General features: G+C 66.1%; 3 protein-coding genes across 9 annotated transcripts; all 3 read left to right on the top strand.

Annotated features, from left to right (window-relative positions):
- The first annotated feature begins 368 nt into the window (after positions 1–368).
- CFAP45 (cilia and flagella associated protein 45) lies at positions 369–8,111 on the top strand. 5 transcript variants are annotated; one of them, XM_072028055.1, is made up of 12 exons: positions 370–451; positions 689–757; positions 2,840–2,976; positions 4,652–4,793; positions 5,064–5,234; positions 5,479–5,657; positions 6,255–6,384; positions 6,617–6,763; positions 6,838–6,951; positions 7,040–7,327; positions 7,417–7,641; positions 7,835–8,111. In XM_072028055.1, exons 1-12 carry the CDS (start codon positions 449–451, stop codon positions 8,108–8,110), a joined length of 1,881 nt encoding a protein of 626 aa, XP_071884156.1. In that variant the 5' UTR covers positions 370–448; the 3' UTR covers position 8,111. The 5 variants fall into 5 exon arrangements, with proteins under 5 accessions (XP_071884157.1, XP_071884156.1, XP_038023730.2 ...); XM_038167802.2 differs by having other exon boundaries at positions 7,134–7,327; positions 7,835–8,039; XM_072028056.1 differs by lacking the exon at positions 689–757 and having other exon boundaries at positions 369–451.
- A 2,335-nt stretch (positions 8,112–10,446) lies between these two features.
- Positions 10,447–14,395, top strand: VSIG8 (V-set and immunoglobulin domain containing 8). 3 transcript variants are annotated; one of them, XM_038167812.2, is made up of 7 exons: positions 10,447–10,606; positions 11,035–11,210; positions 11,868–12,069; positions 12,166–12,330; positions 12,976–13,098; positions 13,253–13,391; positions 13,783–14,395. In XM_038167812.2, the coding sequence occupies exons 1-7, from the start codon at positions 10,558–10,560 to the stop codon at positions 13,952–13,954; spliced, it is 1,026 nt and encodes a 341-aa protein (XP_038023740.1). In that variant the 5' UTR covers positions 10,447–10,557; the 3' UTR covers positions 13,955–14,395. The 3 variants fall into 3 exon arrangements, with proteins under 3 accessions (XP_038023740.1, XP_071884161.1, XP_071884160.1); XM_072028060.1 differs by having other exon boundaries at positions 13,235–13,391; positions 13,789–14,395; XM_072028059.1 differs by having other exon boundaries at positions 13,235–13,391.
- Positions 14,396–16,351: 1,956 nt separating this feature from the next.
- CFAP126 (cilia and flagella associated protein 126) lies at positions 16,352–18,277 on the top strand. Its single transcript, XM_072028003.1, has 5 exons — positions 16,352–16,445; positions 16,700–16,762; positions 17,011–17,091; positions 17,282–17,458; positions 17,914–18,277. Exons 1-5 carry the CDS (start codon positions 16,419–16,421, stop codon positions 18,115–18,117), a joined length of 552 nt encoding a protein of 183 aa, XP_071884104.1. The 5' UTR covers positions 16,352–16,418; the 3' UTR covers positions 18,118–18,277.
- The last annotated feature ends 686 nt before the right edge of the window (positions 18,278–18,963 follow it).

The raw sequence follows: 18,963 nt of genomic DNA, 5'->3' as shown, positions 1-18,963 counted from the left end.
CCCGGGGGTCGGTGCCCCCCCCCCAAACCTCGCAGCACGTGGCGGTGCCAACCCACGTGGAGGGGCGGGGCCACGGGCGGGGGGGCGGGGCTAGCGGCGAGGGGCGGGGCAAGCGCCGCTGACGTCATTCTGGCGCGGCGGGGCCGCGTGGACGTGGGGCAGGGACACACGGGGGGGGGGCGTGAGGGGACACGGGGGGGGGCACGAGTGGGGAGGGGGACACGCGGGGACACGGCGACCCACGAGCGCGCGTGGGTGTGAGTTTACCCCCCCCCCCCCCCCAAAAAAAAACACAGAGGCTGCTCCCGATGCCCGGAGCGCCCCCCCCTCCCGCCCCCCCCCCCCTTGCTCCGGCTTCGGCCCCGCCCGCGCGGCGTTACCGGGAGAACGCGGGGGGGGGCGGGGGGGGCCGTTACCGGGGCGACCGGCGGCCGCCGAGCGGAGCGCGATGGTGAGCGCGGGTGGGGCGCCGGGACCCCCCCGGTAACATCCCCCCCCGGTAAAACCCCCCCGGTAACCCCCCCTCATAACCCCCTCCTGGTACCCCCAACCCCAGTAAACCCCGCCCTTGGTATCCCCTTTTTCGGTTACCCCCTCCCGGTAATTCCCTCCCGGTAAACTCCTCTCCGGTGACCCCCCCACCGGTAGCCCCCCCCAACCTCCCCGGTAACCCCACTCCCCCCCCCAGCCCCGCAGCCGGTACCGGTGTCGGGCCCGGAGCACGGAGGTGGATGAGACGCTGTTCGGGGAGAGCCGGGTAAATGGGGGGGGGGGCACAACCCTGGGAGGCTGGGGGCACAGCTCCGGGTTTGGGGACACAGCCCTTGGGGACACAAACCCTATTTTGGGGACACAACCCTTACTTTGGGGACACAACCTGGGGCTGGGGGCACAACCTGGGGTTGGGGACACAAAGCCCCTGGGGACACAAATCCTGGGGCTGGGGGCACAAACACTGGTTTGGGGACACAACCCCTGCTTTGGGGACAAAACCCCAGTCTGGAAACACGCCCAAGCAGGGGCCCTTCCCCCACTGGGGAGCAAAACTCCCCTCACCCACCCCCATCTGCACCGGGGGGGGGCTGGGGGCACCTTTCGGGGCGTCCTTCGCCCTCCCCTCCTCTCCCCCGTTGTTTATCAGCCGGGGTTTATTGCGCCCACGCCTTGTGCCCCGCGCTCCTTCCCGGCCCCGCTCTTATCTGCGGAGCCCGCGCGGCTGCCAAAACTCCTGGGGCTTTTCGGGGGAGAGGAAGGAAACGCGCTGTGACGTGGGGGGAGCTGGCGTGGGGCAGGACGGCAGCGCTGCGGCCCCCCCGGGCGGCTTCAGGGCGATATAAAAATGGGGTGGCGATATAAAAATGGGGTGGCGATATAAAAATGTGAGGCTCCCGGGGTGGCTTCCCCGAGCCCAACCCCGGCCTCGCCCGAGGAGTTCTCCTGGCCCCAAGGCTAAGAGGGCCGGTGGCGCTGATTGACGCCGTTATCGTTTTTGGCACGGGCGTTTCAGGGCCAAACCCCGTAATTCAACAGCTCCCCGATGGGAGGCTGCTTGGTGCCGCTGGGAACCTGAGCGCACGCAGTCAGGGTGCTGCTGACCCCCCCCCCTCCGGGGCTGAGCCCACCCGGGGGGGGTGCCCCCACTCGCCAGCAGCAGCAGAGCCAGGATTTGGGGCAATCAGAGCCATAAAATGGGAATTTTGGTGTTTTATAAATGTTGGCAGTGAGATGCCACCTGGGGGGGATTTGGGCACAGAGCCCGTGCCCGCGGTTGTGCTCCCAGGAGCGGGTCTGGTTTTGGGATCCTGGACCTTGCACCCATCCCCTCCCCGGGGTATGTCCCACTGTGTCACTCCAGGAGGCATCTCCTGCTCCGAAAATTGGGGTCGAGCCCCCATGGGGGGGGTTTAAGGTCGTGCAGACCCATGCGTGCTGCGGGTACCCGCATCCCTCCCCAGCCAGAGGTGGTGCACGGGGAGAGGGGCTTCGTGTGCCCAACTCCGGGGGTGCTTCTGCACCCACCCGTGCTCAGGGAAGGGTGGAGCGGGGTCCCCGGCACCCCAGCGATGGGTGACACCTCACTAGGTGGCACTGTCAGCTCGAGCAAAGGGACCTGTGCCACTCGGGCTGCTTTGTGGCCAGGAGCCGGCACCGGTTCCAGTCACGCTGCGGAGCCAGACCTTGAGTTGGCCCCTCTGGGACCCTGCTGCGAGTTTGGGTCAATTTGGGGGCATTTCTGCCCCTCCTGCTCCTGCCATCACCCACGGTGCTTGGCAGGACGGCGGAGCAGGGCCGTGCCCTGGGCTACCTGAGCTGCCCAGGGGCAGGGGCTGCGGGCTGGGGCTGCTCGGCCAGGGGGAGAGGAGGCTCGGGGGGCTCCCACCCGTGTCCGATGGACCCTGTGGGGTGGTACAGAGGACATCGGGCTCCTGCCAGCGGTGCCCAGAGGCAGGACACGAGGCCCCGGGCAAAACCCAGAGCCCAGGAGGCTCTGCTGGGGCAGCGGGAAGCACTGGGGGGGCCGGGTGGGTGATGGAGCCTTGGCACCGGTACCCAGTGGCTGCTCCAGGAGCCATCCGGACGCGGTGCTGGGCAGTGCTGGGACCAGGTGGCCCCCCCGGTGCCTTCCAACCTCAGCCACCCCACGTGTTTTCACCTCTCCCCGTGGCACAGAAGCATCTCCCTTGCCCAAAATCTCGGCGGTGGGGCTGGGCTTTGTCAGGGAGCATCAGGGGCGCTCCCCGATGTGCTGGCTCGGGGTTGGGACATGTCCAGGAGCTGGGGACGGAGACGGGTAGGGGCTGGTGGCAGGCAGGGGGGGGAACGCCGTCCTTCCTTGCAGAACCTGCGGCAGTCGCACCCCAGCACCCCCATCGTCATCCTCCGGGATGTGCAGAGCGCCCCAAAAACGGTGCCAGCTGGCGAGCACAAACCCGAGACCATCCGCCTCATCACCAAGGACTTCATCCGTGACCTCGTGTAAGTCCCCTGGGCTGCCCTTGGTGAGACACCCACCCCCCCGCACCCACCAAACGCTCCCCCCCACCCCGTGCCCAAAATCCCCGTGACGGAGGCGGTGTCGCCCGCTGGCCGTGCGCGGCGCGGAGCCGTGCGTTTCTCCACAGGGATGTTTTATAAGCGAGGCTGAACTGTAAGAACCCCGGCCTTAATTACTACGCCTTGTTAAAAGCCTGCAGCGCACGGACAAGAATAGTGCCATTATCCCAGCCAAATCTAATTTAGCCTAATTTTGACCTTCCGAAATTTCCCCTGCAGTTGGAGCTGGCTCCGCCGCTCGCCTTTGCTTCCTGTTTTGAACCAGTGCGTAATGCTCTTGCACCCTATAAAACGTGACAGCAGCCCCACAGACGGTTTGGGCTTGGGTTTTATGGAGCTTGCGATGGTGCAGAGGCACCGGTTCAGGCTCTCGGGGCTGGTGCCCAATTTTACACGCTCGGGTTCTTTTATGGCCGACCTGACAAAGCCGAGGGCCAGTTTCCAGATGTGTGGCACGGCCACAGCTCCAGCCAAAGCTGCTGGAAACTCTTTGTGCCAGTTTCATTCCTGAAAATCAGGCCCTAGACATCTCAGGTCGGTCACCCAAACAGTGAGACAGCTCAAGCAGTGGTCACTGTGTCATTACATTTATTAGGGCCGTTGTGGCCATTACCCATTCTTTCAAGCGTCCTGGAATCCGATGTTGTGATGCAGCTCCCGAGCGATTATTATGCAGGTATCTGTTCATATTCACCTGGGTGGATGAAAGGTGACACATAATAATAATGACTAAATTCTTAGTCCTGAGCATCTTCAAAGTGCTGCCTGCATTTGGGTAATGCACGCTCCCACACCGCACGCGTCACCATGGTACCTGAGTAATGCGCGGCGTAATTAACTCCTTACCCCTCGCGTGGAAAGCAGCCCCGTGTTATTATCCACATTTTTACACACGGGGAAATGGGGGCACCCGGAGCTTCGGCGATTTCCTCTAAGCCACAGCCTGAGTCACGGGCAGGGTTCGTGGCTCGCTGCGTGAGGCTGCTCCGCAGCTGGAGGGGCACCTGGCAGCGCTGGGAGGGGACCCGGCCCCGGCGCTTCCTCCTCTCGTGCCGAGCGAATTCCTGGGGCAGAGGAGCCAAGCCCAGGCTGTGCCGAGTGTCATCAAACACAGCCAAAAGGCAGCTGCTGCTCCCCAAAGCGGAGGCTTCGAGCCAGCGCTCGGGACCAGCGACGGTCAGGGATGAGCAGGACGCCCCACTGGAAAAAAGGGGTCGGGGCAGCGGTGACACTTTCCCCAAATGACAGCCTGGTCGGCTCGGCCTGAAATATTCCTGGCGTTGTTTGGTGGGGACTGGCCGGGCACGTGCTGAAGGTTTGGGTGTTTTCCCGGGTGGACCCTGCCCTGCTGCACATCCTGTTCCCCGCGCACGGCCGCAGCTTTCACTGCACTTTCTGTTCCTCTCTTTCCCCCCCCTGACCGGGAGAACTGGGGCCACTGGGGAAGCCACAGCCCGAGTGCTTCCTGCATTGCTCGGGGGTGACTCCTGCCCCCGCACAGCCCGAGCAGCTCCCACTGCCAGGCCGGGAGGGCACGGAGGGGGCTGAAGGATGCTCGGTGCCAGTGACACCCCCTTTCCGTGCCCTTCTCCACCAGCGTCCCCGTGGAGAACCCGGCAGCATCCCTCATCATCAGCCAGGAGGATTTCCAGCGGATCAAAGAAGCGTCCCGAGTCCTGAGCAAGGAGGAGCGCGAGGCCAAGCTGCTGGCCCTCAAGGCGGAGAAGGAAGCCGTTCTCGTAGGCATTCCCCATCTTGCAGGCAGGGCTGCGGGCAGAGGGGGGTGCACCCAGCCTGAGCCACTTGGGGACCACCACCCTCACCCCGTGCCACCAACGTCTTGGCACACAGGGGGGCAAACCTCAGCTCTCCCCGACCCCCCCAGCCCAGGAGTGGGGTCCCCAGCGTTGCCCGCTCCATGGCTGGGGAAGCAATCCCACCCCAGTCAGGGGGTGCCCCCCTCCAGAGGGGCACGGGAGGGTCTCAGCTCGCCCCCCTGTCCCCCGCAGGAGGCGGTGAGCGAGCGCAAGGCGGCGGCGAAGCAGCGAGCCGCGCTGCAGCAGCAGAAGGGCAAACTGAGCGACCTGGAGGAGGAGGCGAAGGAGCGGGCCCAGCACCTGCTGCAGCGGGCGAGCAGGATGCGCATGGAGCAGGAGGACGAGATCAAGGAGTTCAGCGAGGTGCGGCCGCGAGCTGCCCGTCCGCCCCCAGCACCGCACGCACCCAATGTGGAGAGGCAACGGGGGTGCCCCCAGACCCTCCCCAACCACCCCACGGCACGGCCAGGACGAGCCCTGCGCCCTGCTCCGCGTGGTGCCGCCCGGGGTCGTCCCCTCCTTCCCTCTTCCATGTCCATTTTTGTCCATCTGTCTGTCTGTCTGTCCCTCCGTCCGTCTGTCCCACGCAGAGCTGTTGTCCCCGCAGCTGATCCTCGGGGCCAAGTGCCACATGGTGCGCGACACGCAGATCCTGGAGAAGCAGCTGGTGGCGAAGGAGCTGGAGGAGGAGGAGAGGCGGCTGGCCGAGATGATGGAGGTGGAGAGGCAGAAGGCCAACGAGATGCAGGAGGAGCTGGAGCGCCGGAGGAAGCAGGAGCTGATCAGGCGAGCAGGGGGGGCCCTCACCTCGTGCCGGCACCGGGAGCTCCTCACCTGGAGCAAAAAGGATTGGGGGAAGAGGCCACAAAGGTGATCCGGAGCCTGGAGCATCCCCTGTGAGGAGAGGCTGAGGGACCTGGGTCTGGTCAGCCTGGGGAAGAGGAGACTGAGAGGGGATCTCCTCAATGCGTAAAAATACCTGAGGGGTGGGAGGCAGAGGGGTTTGGCCAACCTCTTTCAGTGCTCTGTGGGGACAGGACAAGGGGCAATGGCCACAAAATGGGGCCCAGGGAGTTCCTCACCAACTTCTTCCCAGTAAGGGTGATGGAGCACTGGGACAGGCTGCCCAGGGAGGTTGTGGGGTCTCCTCTGGAGATATTTGAGACCCGTCTGGACGCCTCCCTGGGCAACCTGCTCTAGGGAACCCGCTTTGGCAGGGGTTTGGACCTCGAGGTTCCTTCCAACCCCTACAATTTGGTGTTTCTGTGCTGTCCACCAGCCCCACACTGCAGCTCAGCACCCCCAGGCCCCCCTCCTGCCATCCACACCGGTGTCACCGCTCCAGGGCACAGGGCTGAGCCGGGGGGGGACCTCTCCTTGCAGGGGGAGGCAGGAGCTGGTAAAGCAGATAGAGAAGAACGCGGAGGAGCGGGCGCTGCGAGCCGAGCAGCGGGACCAGGAGACGCGGGAGATGCTGCAGCACCTGGAGCAGCTGAAGCTGGAGGACCAGAAGGTCAGCGGGCAGAAAACATCTGGGGGGGCACGGGGGGCTGGAGGGAGATCCCTCACCTTGCTGGAAGGGTGTTGAGACCCGGGGTGGGGAGACAACAGGCGGCAGAATTAAGGCCCTGGTCTCTTGGAGAGGCTGAAACATCCTCAAAAATAACCCCAAGCCATGGAGCCCTCCTCCCCCCAAGGGGAGGCTCTGGTCCCACCGCCCCTCAGCCCCTCGGCCCCGCTCGCAGGACTTGGAGCGGAGGCAGGAGCAACAGAAGAAAATCCAGGCAGAGATCAAACGCATCAATGACGAGAACCAGAGGTACAAGGAGGAGCAGCTGCGGCAGGAGAGGCTGGCAGACGAGAAGATACTCGAGTACCAGAAGCAGAAGATGGTAGTGGGACACGGCACGGGCAGGGGCTCGGTAGGGGCACCCCAGGAGCTGCCCCGAGGCTGTGTCCCAAGTAGGAGCGGGAGGCCGAATTTGAAGCTGAGCAGGAGAGGATCCGTCAGGAGAAGGAGAAGGAGACGGCGCGCTTGAGGGCCATGCAAGAAAGGGCCCAGGACCACCGGGCAGAGCAGGTGAGCCGCTGTGTGGGGTGCCACCGCGCTGCCTCCCCTCCCCGACACCACCACAGCGAGGTTGGAGATGGAGGTGGGGGCTCTACAGGGTCCCTGCAGCTCCTGGAGCGAACAACAGAACCACGGTGGAGTCCTCCCAACCCTTTCGGTCCCCCCAATGTCACCGCTGTCCCCCCGGGCAGGACGCGCTGCGGGCCAAGCGCAGCCAGGAGGCGGCCGAGCGGGAGTGGAGGCGCAAGGAGCAGGAGGCGGCGCGGCGGAAAGCCGAGCTGGAGGAGCAGCTGAAGCGGAGCCGCCTGGATCAGATCGCCGCGCGGGAGCACCGCATGGGCGTGCAGGTGCAGCAGGACCGCGACGAGTTCGAGCGCATCCTCAGGTGGTGATGGCAAGGGGGCGCGGGGGTGCCAAAAAGCCCACGCGGGTGGGTGAGCGGAGCACAGGAGGAAGGGGGCTTCTCGCCCGCAGGGCCCAGCAGGAGCAGATGGAGAAGGAGAAGGCAGAGGCGGCGCGGAAGGCGGCCCTGCAGCGCGCCCACGCCGGCGACGTCCGGCGCCAGATGCAGGAGTGGCGGCAGCGGCGGGCGCAGGAGCGGGCGGCCGCCTTCGAGGAGTTCCAGCGGCTGCAGGAGGAGGCCCGGCGGCGCAGCCAGCGCATCACCGAGCTCAAGGAGAAGAAGATGCAGGAGCTCAGGTGCTGCTCCATCAGCGCCTGCTCGCTCCCCGCTTCCCCACACGTCCCCAAATCCCGTCCCCACTTCCCACCGTGCCCCGACCCCCTGAACCACCACCCCGCTGGATCCTCTCCGTCCCCTCCAAACGGACCCTGCTCCGAGGCCGTGGTCCTGGCGTGGCACAGGGTGCCTGAGGTTTTCTTTCCTCCGCAGAGCCGCCGGCATCCCCGAGAAGTACTGCGCCCAGGTGGAGCGGAGGGCCTTGAACCGGGCAGGCGCAGCCCCCGGGCAGGCTCAGCCCCACGGGGAGCAGAGCGAGGAGCAGAGCAAGGAGCAGAGCGCTGCCCCGCCGGCAGTGGGAGAGCTGGGGTCTGCTTAGGCAGAGTTTTTTACAAAAAGGTGTTTGTGGAGCAGCCAGCATCGTCCGTCCTTCTCTTGCTTCGCACGTGCAGGCCAGGGGCTGGGGTGGTTCAAATGCCCCTTGGCTGATTTGTCCCCTCCCCGGGATGGAGATCGCCCCTCGCCCACCTCCCCACCCCTGCTGGGGGATGCAGGAGTTGGACCATGTCCTTGGGGGGGACAGGAGCGTCCCCAGCCCCTGGGCTCTTCCTGGGGGGCTCAGGGGGGTCCCCGTGTGCCTTGTTCTCGGCACGCAGCCCAGCCCTGGCTGCCCGTGGGTGCAGGGCCATCCCGGTCACCGCTGCTGCATCCGCCCTGGAAGTGGCACTGCCTCACCGAGGTGTCACCGCGAGGCCCTGTGGCAGTGGCCTTCTGCAGGGACACAGCAAAGAGACCGGAGCGTGATGCAAACGTTAAAAAAAAAACAAACAACCAAAAAAAAAAAAACATTTGGACAGGGACTGGCAGCTTCAGAGGGCTGGGATCCCATAGGAGTGGCTCTGATTAATTGTCCGAGCAGCCGAAAAAAATAAGGAGAGCTGGCACAGGCGAGACTGCCCAGGGCAGGGAGATGGCACGGGACACCAGTGCCACCCCTTACCAGCACCGGGGCTGGGTAAAGAGGGAGCAGGAAGGGGCCGTGGCCTCTTCTTCTCCCTTCCCCATCTCTTCCAGCAGCCGTGTCCCCAGGTGGGGACAGAGTCAGGCTCTGAGACCCTTTGGGGACGGTTGGGCAGCCCCAGGACCTGGCCACCAAGCCCCCAGTTCCGTGGGGTTTTGGCACGGAGAGGACCCGCGGTGCTCACCACCAGGCTCTCCTGGCCACGCCGCCGTCCCCGGTGGCCACCTCTGGCCATGTCACTCCCGGTCATTGCCTCGGCCAAGGAGTCACAGCCTTGTTCTAGGCCAGGCTCAGCCCCAAGGGTTTCCAAGCCACCACGCCGAGGGGACCGTGACCACCGGCGGGGGCCAGCTGGGGTGGAGCAGGCTCCCCACCCTTCCTGCACGAGCGGGGCTGCGAGGAATGCGGGAGTCACCGGCTGGGGAGCCAGCGCCGCGCCGGCACCGAGCCCCGAGCCGGGTGAGCCACGGCCCCGTCACAGCGGGGACGGCCCCGGCAGTAAGGGGGGGGGGGACGGGGACCCAACCCCTCGCCCCCTCGGTGTCGCCCCGGGGCTTGGCCACGGCCCCCAAATCACAGACGCGGCACAGCACGTGCCCGCAATTCCCGGCGCGAGGCCACCAAGGGTTAACTGGCAGCGGGGAGCCGGGTTTGGGGCCAGTAAATGGAGCAGCTCGTGGCCTCGGGGAGCGTTTGGGACCGGCTGGGAGGTGCTGCCAGGCCGGCTCGGGCAGTGGCGGGGTGGAAAGCACCGGCGGAGGCCGAGCTGTGCCGCGGGGCAGCGCTGGGCACTGACCGGAGCAGCCCCACCAGGGGATGGGGACGTCGTGCAGAGTGGTCCCAATTTGGGGGTCCCAAAGGGCCGAGCAGCCCCCGAGGGGCTTCTGCCACCTCCGGAGCATCCCAGTCCCCAGGTCCTGCGCCCAGTGCGGAGCAGCCCGGTCCCTGTCTCTGTCTCCTGCTCAAGAGCATCCCTGCCCCCAGCTCCTTTGGCCACCTCCGAGCATCCCTGTCCCCAATCCTCCATCCCCACTGCAGCGCGTCCCTGTCCCCAAATCCCCCGTCCTCCTGCAGCGCATCCTTGTCCCCAGCTCCTGTCCTCGGACCCCAGCAGCCTTCATCCCCTCTCTTCCTCCCCTCCAGCTCCCCAAGTCACCCCGCTCAGAGCATGGCCTGGCCGTGCTGTCCCCGTGCCCCGATGTCCCCATGTTCCCATCTGTGACCTGGGACACCGCATCCCCCCAGTGCCACCAGCACCGGTGGGGGTCTCGGTGGGCACCACGGTCCCCGCGTGCCCGCGGCGTCCCCGTGCCCGCTCACCGAGGGGGCAGGACTGGAGGAGGGATCTGCAGGAGCTTTAAGCCCATGGTCAAACCACACCTTTAAGCTCCTGCAATTGCCCTGAGTCCTGCTCCAGCACCAAAAGCCTTTTGGGACCGGCGTGGGGCCAAGGCGGCATCGCCATGGAGTCGCGGTGCTCGGCCACGCTCGGGATGCTCCCGAAGGGTCCCAGGTGGATTTTTCCCACTGCCCACGCTCATCCCAGAGCCGCCCACCCCAGGGTGCCGGCCACCGTGGGTCTGCAGCCCCCAAACCCTGCCCGATTCCTCCAAATGGGTGCCCTGGAGCATCCCGGTGCCCCCAGCCCCCCGATGCTGCAGCCCCCAGCCCAATTCTGGCTGGATGGGAGCCCGTAGCATGGCAGCGCTTAATTAGCAGGTAGGGAGTGGAGCAGGGCGGCATCGCTCACGCACAGCTTGGAGCCACTCAGTCATCCCAAAGGCATCCGCCCCACAGGGAGGAGCGCCCCGGCCCAGCATGTAAAAGCGGCCCCGCACGGCCGGGCTGCTTCGTCGCCTCGGAGCCTCCTCTGCTCCCTCTGCTCCTCCTCACCGCCCGGCACGGCTGCAGCGTCATGGCAGGGCACGGCGCCGGCCTGCTCCTGCTCCTGGGTCTCATGCCAGGTAGGCGCCGCCGCTCCCTGCGCTCCTGCGGAGATGCCACCCAGGATGGAGGGGAGGATGCCTGGCCACGGGGCACCCAAGGGTGCCAGGGCGGGTGCACCCCGCGGGCAGCAGAGCGCCAGCATCTGGAGCCGGATGCGTCCTGACACCCTTTGGCCACGCCGTGTCCGAAGGCAGGCGGGTGGCACGGAGCCCACCGTGGCACTTTGTCCCCAAAGGCTGCCAGCACCCATGGGTGCTCAGTCCCACCACCGGGACACCCAAGCCCCTGTGGGTGTTAAAACCCCAGCAGATGGGTCTGTGCCCCCATGGGTCGGGTGCTGTGGGGTGCCGTGGGGTGCCATGGGGTGCCGTGGGGTGCCGTGGGGTGCCGGAGCACGGTGCCCAGGCGCTGCCCACCCGGTGCCACGGTGCCTTTCTCTCCCCAGCTCTCCTCCTGGCCGTAAGGATCAACAGCAAGGGCCGGGAGGTTCTGTACCTGGCCAAGGGTGACTCCGTGAAGCTGGGCTGCCCCTACGTCCTCGAGCCTGAAGACAACGGTCCCCAGGGCGTGGGGATCGAGTGGATCCAGATCACGCCCGAGCGGACCGGCCCAGAGAATGTGGTGAGTGACCCCCGGCCACGGAGGGCTCCGGCTCCGGGTGGGGATGTTCGGCTGCTGCCCCCATCCCACGGGGGTGCGGAGGGCAGGAGGGATGGGGCAGGAGGGGAGGAGAAGGGATGGAGATGGAGGGATGGAGGAGAGCTGGGGAAGGAGGGATGGAGCAGGAGGGATGGAGCAGGAGGGGTGGAGGAGAGCTGGAGGAGGAAGGATGGAGCTGGAGGGATGGAGCAGGAGGGGAGGAGAAGGGATGGAGATGGAGGGATGGAGGAGAGCTGGGGCAGGAGGGATGGAAGAGGGATGGGGCAGGAGGGGTGGAGGAGAGCTGGAGGAGGAAGGATGGAGCTGGAGAGATGGATAAAGCGAGATGGGGTAGGAAAGATGGAAAAAGATGGAGGGATGGAGCAGGCATTCAGGAAGATCCAGGACATTCGGGGACGAGCAGGAAAGGCAGGGACAAGCAGGACAGGCAGGGCAGGCAGGGTCTGGCAGAGCAGGGGAGGACCAGGCAGGACAGGCAGGGCTGCAGCTGCATCGTGCGAGGAGCAGGCAGGGCAGGAGCAGGCAGGGCAGGAGCAGGCAGCGCCGTTCCCTCCCCTTTTCTACCCCCTCAGGGGGTTCCCCCTGCCCGTCCTCACCTCTGCGTGTCCCCCCCCCCAGTTCCTGTCCTACCACGACCACCACGTCAACTACGGCAGCGGCTCGGGGCTGCAGGACAGGGTGGCCTTCGTGCAGAACGACCCGGGGCAGCACGACGCCTCCATCCGCCTGGCCGACCTGCAGGTCTCCGACACCGGCACCTACCAGTGCCGGGTGAAGAAAAACACCGTGGCGGTGCACGAGGTCATCGTCACCGTGCAAGGTGAGCCCCCCGGACCCTTCCCCGACGGTGGCGGGAGCCCTGACCCCCCCGGTGCTCCCGGTGCTCCCGGCGGTGACGGTGTCCCTTGCCCCGCAGAGAAGCCGGCCACCCCGCAGTGTTGGACCGAGGGGGAGCTGATCGAGGGGAGCAGCGTCCTGCTGCGCTGCTACAGCCGAGGGGGGGCCTCGCCGCTCGCCTACCAGTGGGCCAAGCTGGCTGATGGATACGGCGGGGGCCGCCTGCCCCATGGGACCCTCCAAGGTGGGTGCTGGGGGCTCTGAGTGGGGAGGGGGGGGTCCTGAGTGAGTTGGGGAGGGGGTGTCTGGCTGGGGGTCTGCATCCATGGGTGCTCATGGCTGTGTGTTCCCGTGTCCGTGTCCATCCGTGTGCGTGTGCATCCGTGTCCGTGTCCATGTGCGTGTGCATCCATGGCCGCATGCACACCTGAGTTTGTGTGATCCCGTGTCCGGGTGCACGCATGTCCATGGGTGTCCACGCACATACGTGATTGTCTGGGTGCCCGTGTGCATGGCTGCCGTGTCCATGTGCGCCTGTGTTCGCCCCCATCCGTGTGCCCCCACATCCGTGTGCTCCCACTCCCGTGTGCTCCAACACCCGTGTGCCCATGTCTGTGTGCGCCCATGTCCCCGAGGCTCCGTGTCCATGCGTGTCTGTGTCCTCAGGTGCCCACATCCATGTGCAGCCGTGTCCCTGTGTCCCCGTGTCCCCATGTCCCTGTGCTCCCTGTCCCTGTGTGCCTGTGTCCGTGTGCACCCTGCCCATATCTGGCTGCAGCCGTGCACATCCATGTACACACGTGTCTGCACGTGTCTGTGTGCACCCATGGCTGTGTGTGTCCCTGCGTCCCCATGTCCCCATGTCCCCATGTCCCTGTCTCCCCCGCAGGACGTGCTCCTGGCGACCTTCTGATCCGTAGCCTGTCCGAGGTGCACGCTGGCGTCTACCAGTGCCGCGTCACCAACCGCGTGGGCTACGCCGTGTGCCAGATCAACCTCGGCCTCTCACAAAGTAAGTGCCACCATGGGGGGGGGGAAACATGGGGAGGGGGCTCTGCCGGGGGGGGGGGGGGCTGGTTCCATGCACCGGGATGCCACCGGCGGTGCGGTGCCGTGGGGACAGCCGGTGGAGAGGCCGGCGGTGACAGGCTGTGCTCCTGCGGCAGGAGGCGGAAGGCAGGCGGGCATCATCGTGGGCTCCATCCTGGGCTCGCTGCTGCTCCTCAGCCTCCTGGGGCTCCTCATCTGGGCCCTCATCTGCCGCTACCGCCGCAAGGAGTGCCAGCGGACCTGCAGCGACTGCAGGTGAGGGGGCGCGGGGACAAGGGTGGGCGCCAGCAGGGTCCCATGGGTGCCACTGGGAAGTGCTGGGGACGGCTGGGAACCATGGGTGCATCTGGGGACCCGTGGACATCGCTGGTGCCACCAGGCACCGATGGCCACCACGGGTCACCTGTGGGTGCCACCAGACACGGGGGGGGGCTGAGGGGCACGGGTGGGTGCCAGCAGGCTCGGATGGGTGCTAACAGGCACCGACGAGCACCAAAGGGTGCTTTTGGGTGGCACTGGTGGCAGCCAGCAGGGTGCTGGGGGGGATCATGGGGGGGCACCAAGGGGTGGCACCAGCCCTGGCGAGCAGCAGCGGGTGCTGATGGGTGCCCGGCGGGGGGGGGCTCCCCTCTGCCACCATCCGCAGGAGCAGCACGGGGGGCACCATGACCCGCGCCTGCAACGTGTGCGCCCACCACAGCTACTCGCCCCACGGCATCAGCTACATGCAGTGCCAGCACGGCGACGGCGACGAGCGGGCGGCTGCCCTCATGTGCAACGACGGCATCCGGCACCAGGTCGCCTGCCCGGCTCTGTAACCCCCCCCCCCAAACCCCCCCACCCCACGCCACCGGCCCCCCACGCGCCCCCGATTCGGCTCAATGTGTGTGTACCGGGGGGGGGGGGGGGGAGCCCCCGCCAGCCCCGGCGCGGGGCTGCGCTGCCGGAGCTCGCCGCGGGGACCCCGGCTCCTGTCCCCCCCCCCGTCCCGAAACAGCCACGACCTCCGAGCAAAAGTCGCCGTTTGTGTTCATCGTTCTCCCCTTGGGGTTGAATATTTTTTTGTTTTATTTCATTTTTTTTGGCCATTTTTTTTGTATCTCCCCCTCCCAAGCCCCAGCGATATTTATTTTGTGCCTGCTCGGTGCGGGGCAGCCACGCACCAGCTCCCCCCTCACCCCCCAAAAAAAAAATCGCCTCTGGCCCGGCGCCGCGGGCGCCCCAGGATTGGCTTCAGCAATTTTGCCTTTATTCGAGACGAGACGCCGCTGTTGGCACCAGGATTTGAAGTTTTGGGGAAACGAACCAAAAAAAAAAAAAAAAGGAAAGAAAGAAAGAAAGAAAGGAAAAAAAAAAAAAAGGAAAAAAAAAAAAAGGAAAAAAGGAATCGTGAAAAGAAATAAACCAAAGTGAACCAAGTGCGGCCCCGTCGCGTTTTCCCAGTGGGGGGGTTATGGGGTGCTGGTGATTTTCCAGTGTGGGACTGGTGGCACGAGCTCATTATGGGATGGGAGGTGGGAAGCTGCCGTGGTTGGTGCCAGGGGACCTGGCAGTGCCCGTCCCGGTGCCCCGGTGTGGCTGCTGCTGATGCAACCCCGCAGCACCCATGGGTGCTCTCTGGGGTGCCCCACACCGGGGCGGGGTGGGGCAGGGGACGGTGACAGCTCAGGGACAGCTTCGGACAGGGAGTGGGGTGGCCTCAGAGGGCCTGCAGGGGGGATGCCCCAACCCTAAACCCTGTAAGCCTCACCTTAAACCCCAGCCTGCCCCTAGGGCTGCCCCCCCCCCGTGTAACAATAACCCCCTAACCCTAACCCTGCCCTAACCCCAACCCCAACCCGAACCTCAACCCCAACCCCAACCCTAACCCTAACCCTAACCCTAACCCTAACCCTAACCCTAACCCTAACCCTGACCCTAACCCTGACCCTAACCCTGACCCTAACCCTGACACCCCGACCCTAACCCTAACCCTGAATCTAACCCCAATCCTGACTCTAACCCTAATCCTGTCCCAGGATTGGGGATGGGACAGGACAGGATGGGAAAGGACAGGACGGGACGGGACGGGATGGGATGGGACAGGACCAGAGGGGACAGGACAGGACAAGACAGGACAGGACAGGACGGGATGGGATGGGATGGAATGGGAGAGGCTGGGACAGGACAGGACCAGAGGGGACAGACGGGACGGGACGGGACGGGCAGGTCAGACCGGCCCCACCGCGGTGTCATGGGGCAGGGGCAGAAAGTCCGGTCCCGGACAAAGGCCGGGGCAGGCGGCGGTGGCCATAAAAGCCGGGAGGAACAAAGGCGGCCGCGGCTGCTTCGTGGCCGGGCTGCCCGCGGCGGTGGCCCCGTTCTGGAGGCCACCGGGTTCCTTGCATCACCCTCACCCGCTGCCGGTGCACCGAAGGCAGCCGGGTGGGCACTGTGCCCGGCTCGGTGCCCGGCTCCAAGCCCCTCGGCCACAGCCGGGTCTGGGGGGTCCCAGGGTTTGGGGGGGGACAGCCCTGACTGGGGACCTTGGGCTTCATGTGGCACCGTGGTGCGGCACGGCACAGTATGGCACGGCACGGCACCGAATGGCACGGCATGGCACAGCATGGTATATGGCATGGCACGGTGTGGCACAGCGTGGTAGAGCATGGCACCGCATGGCACAGCACTAAATGGCACGGCATGGCACGGCATGACATGGCACCAAATGGCACGGCATGACACAGCATGACATGGCACAGCATGGCACAGCACCGAATGGCACGGCATGGCACAGTATGGCACAGCATGGCACAGCATGACATGGCACCAAATGCCACGGCAGGGCATGGCACAGCATGGTATGGCACGGCACAGTGTGGCACGCCATGGCACAGCTTGGCATGGTCCTGGTCCAGCCCCCCCTGGCCATTTACACCCCCCCCCAAGGTCCCCAAGACCCAGCCCTGAGCTCCCCAAGGGGATCCATGGCACCAGTACCCATGGCACCCATGGCACCCATGGCACCCATGGCACCCACCCCACCAGCACCCACCCCCCCCACCCCACAGCACCCCTGGCCCCCCCCACCCAGCGGCAGTGTCCCCAGGGGCAGTGCTGAGGCCCCGCCCCTCCCTCATTGACCACGCCCCCTCCATCAATGGCCCCGCCCCCTCATTCATTGGCCCCGCCCCCATCGGGTTTTGGTTCCCCGCGGCCGCCAGGGGGAGCGCGCGGCCCGGGGGGGGGGGGGGGGGGGGGGTTGGTCACGTGGTGGTTGCTAGGAAACGGGGGACGCGGCGCATGGCGGCCCGCTACGGGGCGGGGCAGGTGGGGGGGGGGGAAAGGGGGAATTGGGGAAAAAACGGGGAAAAGGGGGGGAAAGGGGGGTAAAAGGGGGGTAATGGGGGTAAAGGGAGGGTAATAGGGGGTCAAGGGGAGGTAATCGGGGGGGGAAAGGGGGGAAAGGGGGGGTAATGGGGGTAAAAGAGGGGTAATAGAGGGTCAAGGGGGGGTAACGGGGGGTAATGGGGGTAAAGGGGGGGTAATGGGGGGGTCTCTCAGCGGCCCCGCTCCCCCCCCAGTACGAGGACGCCTTCAGCGCCGCCCGCCTGCAGAACTGGGAGGTGCCGCAGCCCGGTGGGCAGGTAACTGGGGGCACTGGGACAACCCCCATACCCCCCCCGTACCCCCTCTCCACCCTCCCACCCCAACCCCGGCCTCTCCCGGGGGTACCGGGACCCCCCCACCCCAACCCTGGCCCCTCCTGGGACCCCCCTACCCCAACCCTGGCCAAGGGGGGCCCCCGCACCCCCCCCATGGCCCCTCCCGGTGTCCTTGGTTCCCCTCCCGACCCCCTCAGCCCCCCCAAAACCCCTCTGCCCGCTCCCCCCAGCGCCCCACTCCGCGGGACGGCTCCACGCAGATCCTGGTCAATGACCGCGGCCACCTCCTGCCCTCCGTGCCCCGCTCCCAGGTGAGTGCCACAGCCTCTGCCCCCCCCGGGCACAGCACCCCGCACCCCCAAAACCCCATCCCCATCCCCATCCCCATCCCACCCCATCCCCTCCCCATCCCATCCCTATCCCATTCCCATCCCATATCCCCATCCCATGTCCCCATCCCCACCCCATCCCCTCCGCCCCCCCCCCGATTTTCCCTTCCAGGCCTCCCCCTGGGGCTCATTTTTGGGGACATGGGACATGCCGTCGAGGATTCCCCCCGCCAAGCTGAACCTCACGGCGCGCTCAGCCCCCGCCGCCGCCCGCCTCACCGCCTGCCTCCGCGCCTCCACCGCCCTCACCGGAGCCTGCAACGGGCTCCGGGCCGAGGTCACCGGCAAGGTGGGTGCCCCTCGGTATGGGGGGGCCTGGTCACCGGGTGACACACACCGGGACCCCTCATTTTGGGGGGCTGGGAGAGGGTTTTCCAGCCCAGGAGCTGATTTTGGGGGTGTTTTGCGCAGTCTGGGTGGGGAGGGAGGTGGGAGCAGGGATGGAGATGTGGGGGGGGGCCCTCTGCTCCCGTGGGGTGCTCCCCCCCCGGTCCCACCAGCTCCCCTCGCTCCTCGTGGGGGCTCCCCGTGTCCCCCCGAAGCCGGGCTGGTGGCGGTGCCAGCAGGAGGAGCTCCCAGCCCGGAGAAAACCGGCAGCGGAGCTGCTGCCGAGCTGCTCTCACAGCCCCCCCTTTTTCCAGCAGCTGCAGCACCCCAAAACCCTCCGCTCCTCCCCTCTGCTCCCCTCACCCCTCTCCGCCACCCCAAATCCTTGTAAATGTGACCCAAATCCCCCTCACGCAGCCCCAAGAGCCTTGGCCGGATGAAGAGGCCTCCAAGGAGCCCTCGAGGACCGGCCGGGGGTCCGGCGGGGGTCCCCGGAGCTCCCCCCAACCTGGCCTGGGGGATCCCGGGGGTGTCGCTGCACCCCAAACCCCAGCCTCGGTCACTGCGAGGGAGGCCACGCCGCAGGGAAAGGGATCGGGATCGCCACACCGGGGGATTTGAGCTCCTCAGCCCCAATCCTGCAGCTCCAGTGAGCCCAGCAGAGATCCAAAAAGCCCCCGGGGGGGGGCAGGAGAGCGCTTCAGAGAGCACCGAGCGAGGCCGGTGCCGAGCGGTTGTGTTTTGACAGCAAGTAGAAAAATAGAGGTTTAAAAAAAAAACACCATAAAACTCCCACTGTTTGGTTTCGGGGGCCGTGCCCCCCCCCCGTGCTGTGTCTCTGCTCAGCCCCTTTATTGGCGCCTCGTCCCCTGGTGTTCCACCTGCTCAGCACCACGAACCCCATTACCCTCGGGTTTCACCCAGTGCCCACCAGCAGGGAACTGGGGGGGCAGCGGGGACGGATCCTGCGCCGCTGGCAGGAGGGAAATAAAGTCTGTGAAGCGCAGCCCGGCGAGGGCTGAGCTTCGTTAGCAGCTGGCTCACCGACAGAGCAGCTCATCAGCGAGCACAAGTGGCCACAAAATCAAAGCCGCTTTGGCAACTGCAGGAAAGAATTGGTTGAAAGCTAAAACGCAGCCGTTTTCACCCAGAAAATCGCTCCTGCTGGGGCAGGGAGCTGTGCCGAGAGCCATGCGGCAGTGACAGCAGAGGTTTCTCAGCTGCTCCTCGGCTGCCTCCTGCTAATTAAGGGGTGGTGGCTCCTTATCAGCGCAGATGTTCCCCCTAAATTTGGCGTCTGGCCAAATGCTGCGCACGGGAAGGAGGCCGAGACCCTCGCTGGGACAGAAAACGGGGCAGAGCTCCCCGCTGTGCCGTCCTCTTTTAAGGCAAACCTTGAAAAGGGACAGATGGGAGCAAAAAAGCCGTGTTCTGCGTGCGGGTGTCCCAAACAGACACGGCCCCAGG

This window comes from Anas platyrhynchos, chromosome 26 (genome assembly GCF_047663525.1).
Source record: "Anas platyrhynchos isolate ZD024472 breed Pekin duck chromosome 26, IASCAAS_PekinDuck_T2T, whole genome shotgun sequence".
NCBI classification, from domain to species: domain Eukaryota; kingdom Metazoa; phylum Chordata; class Aves; order Anseriformes; family Anatidae; genus Anas; species Anas platyrhynchos.
Note: the sequence above shows the minus strand (reverse complement) of the source record. Positions and strands in the feature narration are given on the sequence as shown.

What these genes read in the sequence shown, in the direction of transcription:
- VSIG8 (XM_072028059.1), top strand. Translation starts at nt 10,558, where the DNA reads ATGGCAGGGCACGGCGCCGGCCTGCTCCTGCTCCTGGGTCTCATGCCA. An exon ending in GGACCGGCCCAGAGAATGTG is followed by an intron (nt 11,211 to 11,867) that starts GTGAGTGACCCC and finishes CCCCCCCCCCAG; the next exon opens with TTCCTGTCCTACCACGACCA. An exon ending in CGGACCTGCAGCGACTGCAG is followed by an intron (nt 13,392 to 13,782) that starts GTGAGGGGGCGC and finishes CACCATCCGCAG; the next exon opens with GAGCAGCACGGGGGGCACCA.
- CFAP45 (XM_072028055.1), top strand. An exon ending in AGGACCACCGGGCAGAGCAG is followed by an intron (nt 6,952 to 7,039) that starts GTGAGCCGCTGT and finishes GGGGCTCTACAG; the next exon opens with GGTCCCTGCAGCTCCTGGAG. An exon ending in GAGTTCGAGCGCATCCTCAG is followed by an intron (nt 7,328 to 7,416) that starts GTGGTGATGGCA and finishes TCTCGCCCGCAG; the next exon opens with GGCCCAGCAGGAGCAGATGG.
- CFAP126 (XM_072028003.1), top strand. Translation starts at nt 16,419, where the DNA reads ATGGCGGCCCGCTACGGGGCGGGGCAG. An exon ending in TGCCGCAGCCCGGTGGGCAG is followed by an intron (nt 16,763 to 17,010) that starts GTAACTGGGGGC and finishes CGCTCCCCCCAG; the next exon opens with CGCCCCACTCCGCGGGACGG. An exon ending in CCTCCGTGCCCCGCTCCCAG is followed by an intron (nt 17,092 to 17,281) that starts GTGAGTGCCACA and finishes TTTCCCTTCCAG; the next exon opens with GCCTCCCCCTGGGGCTCATT.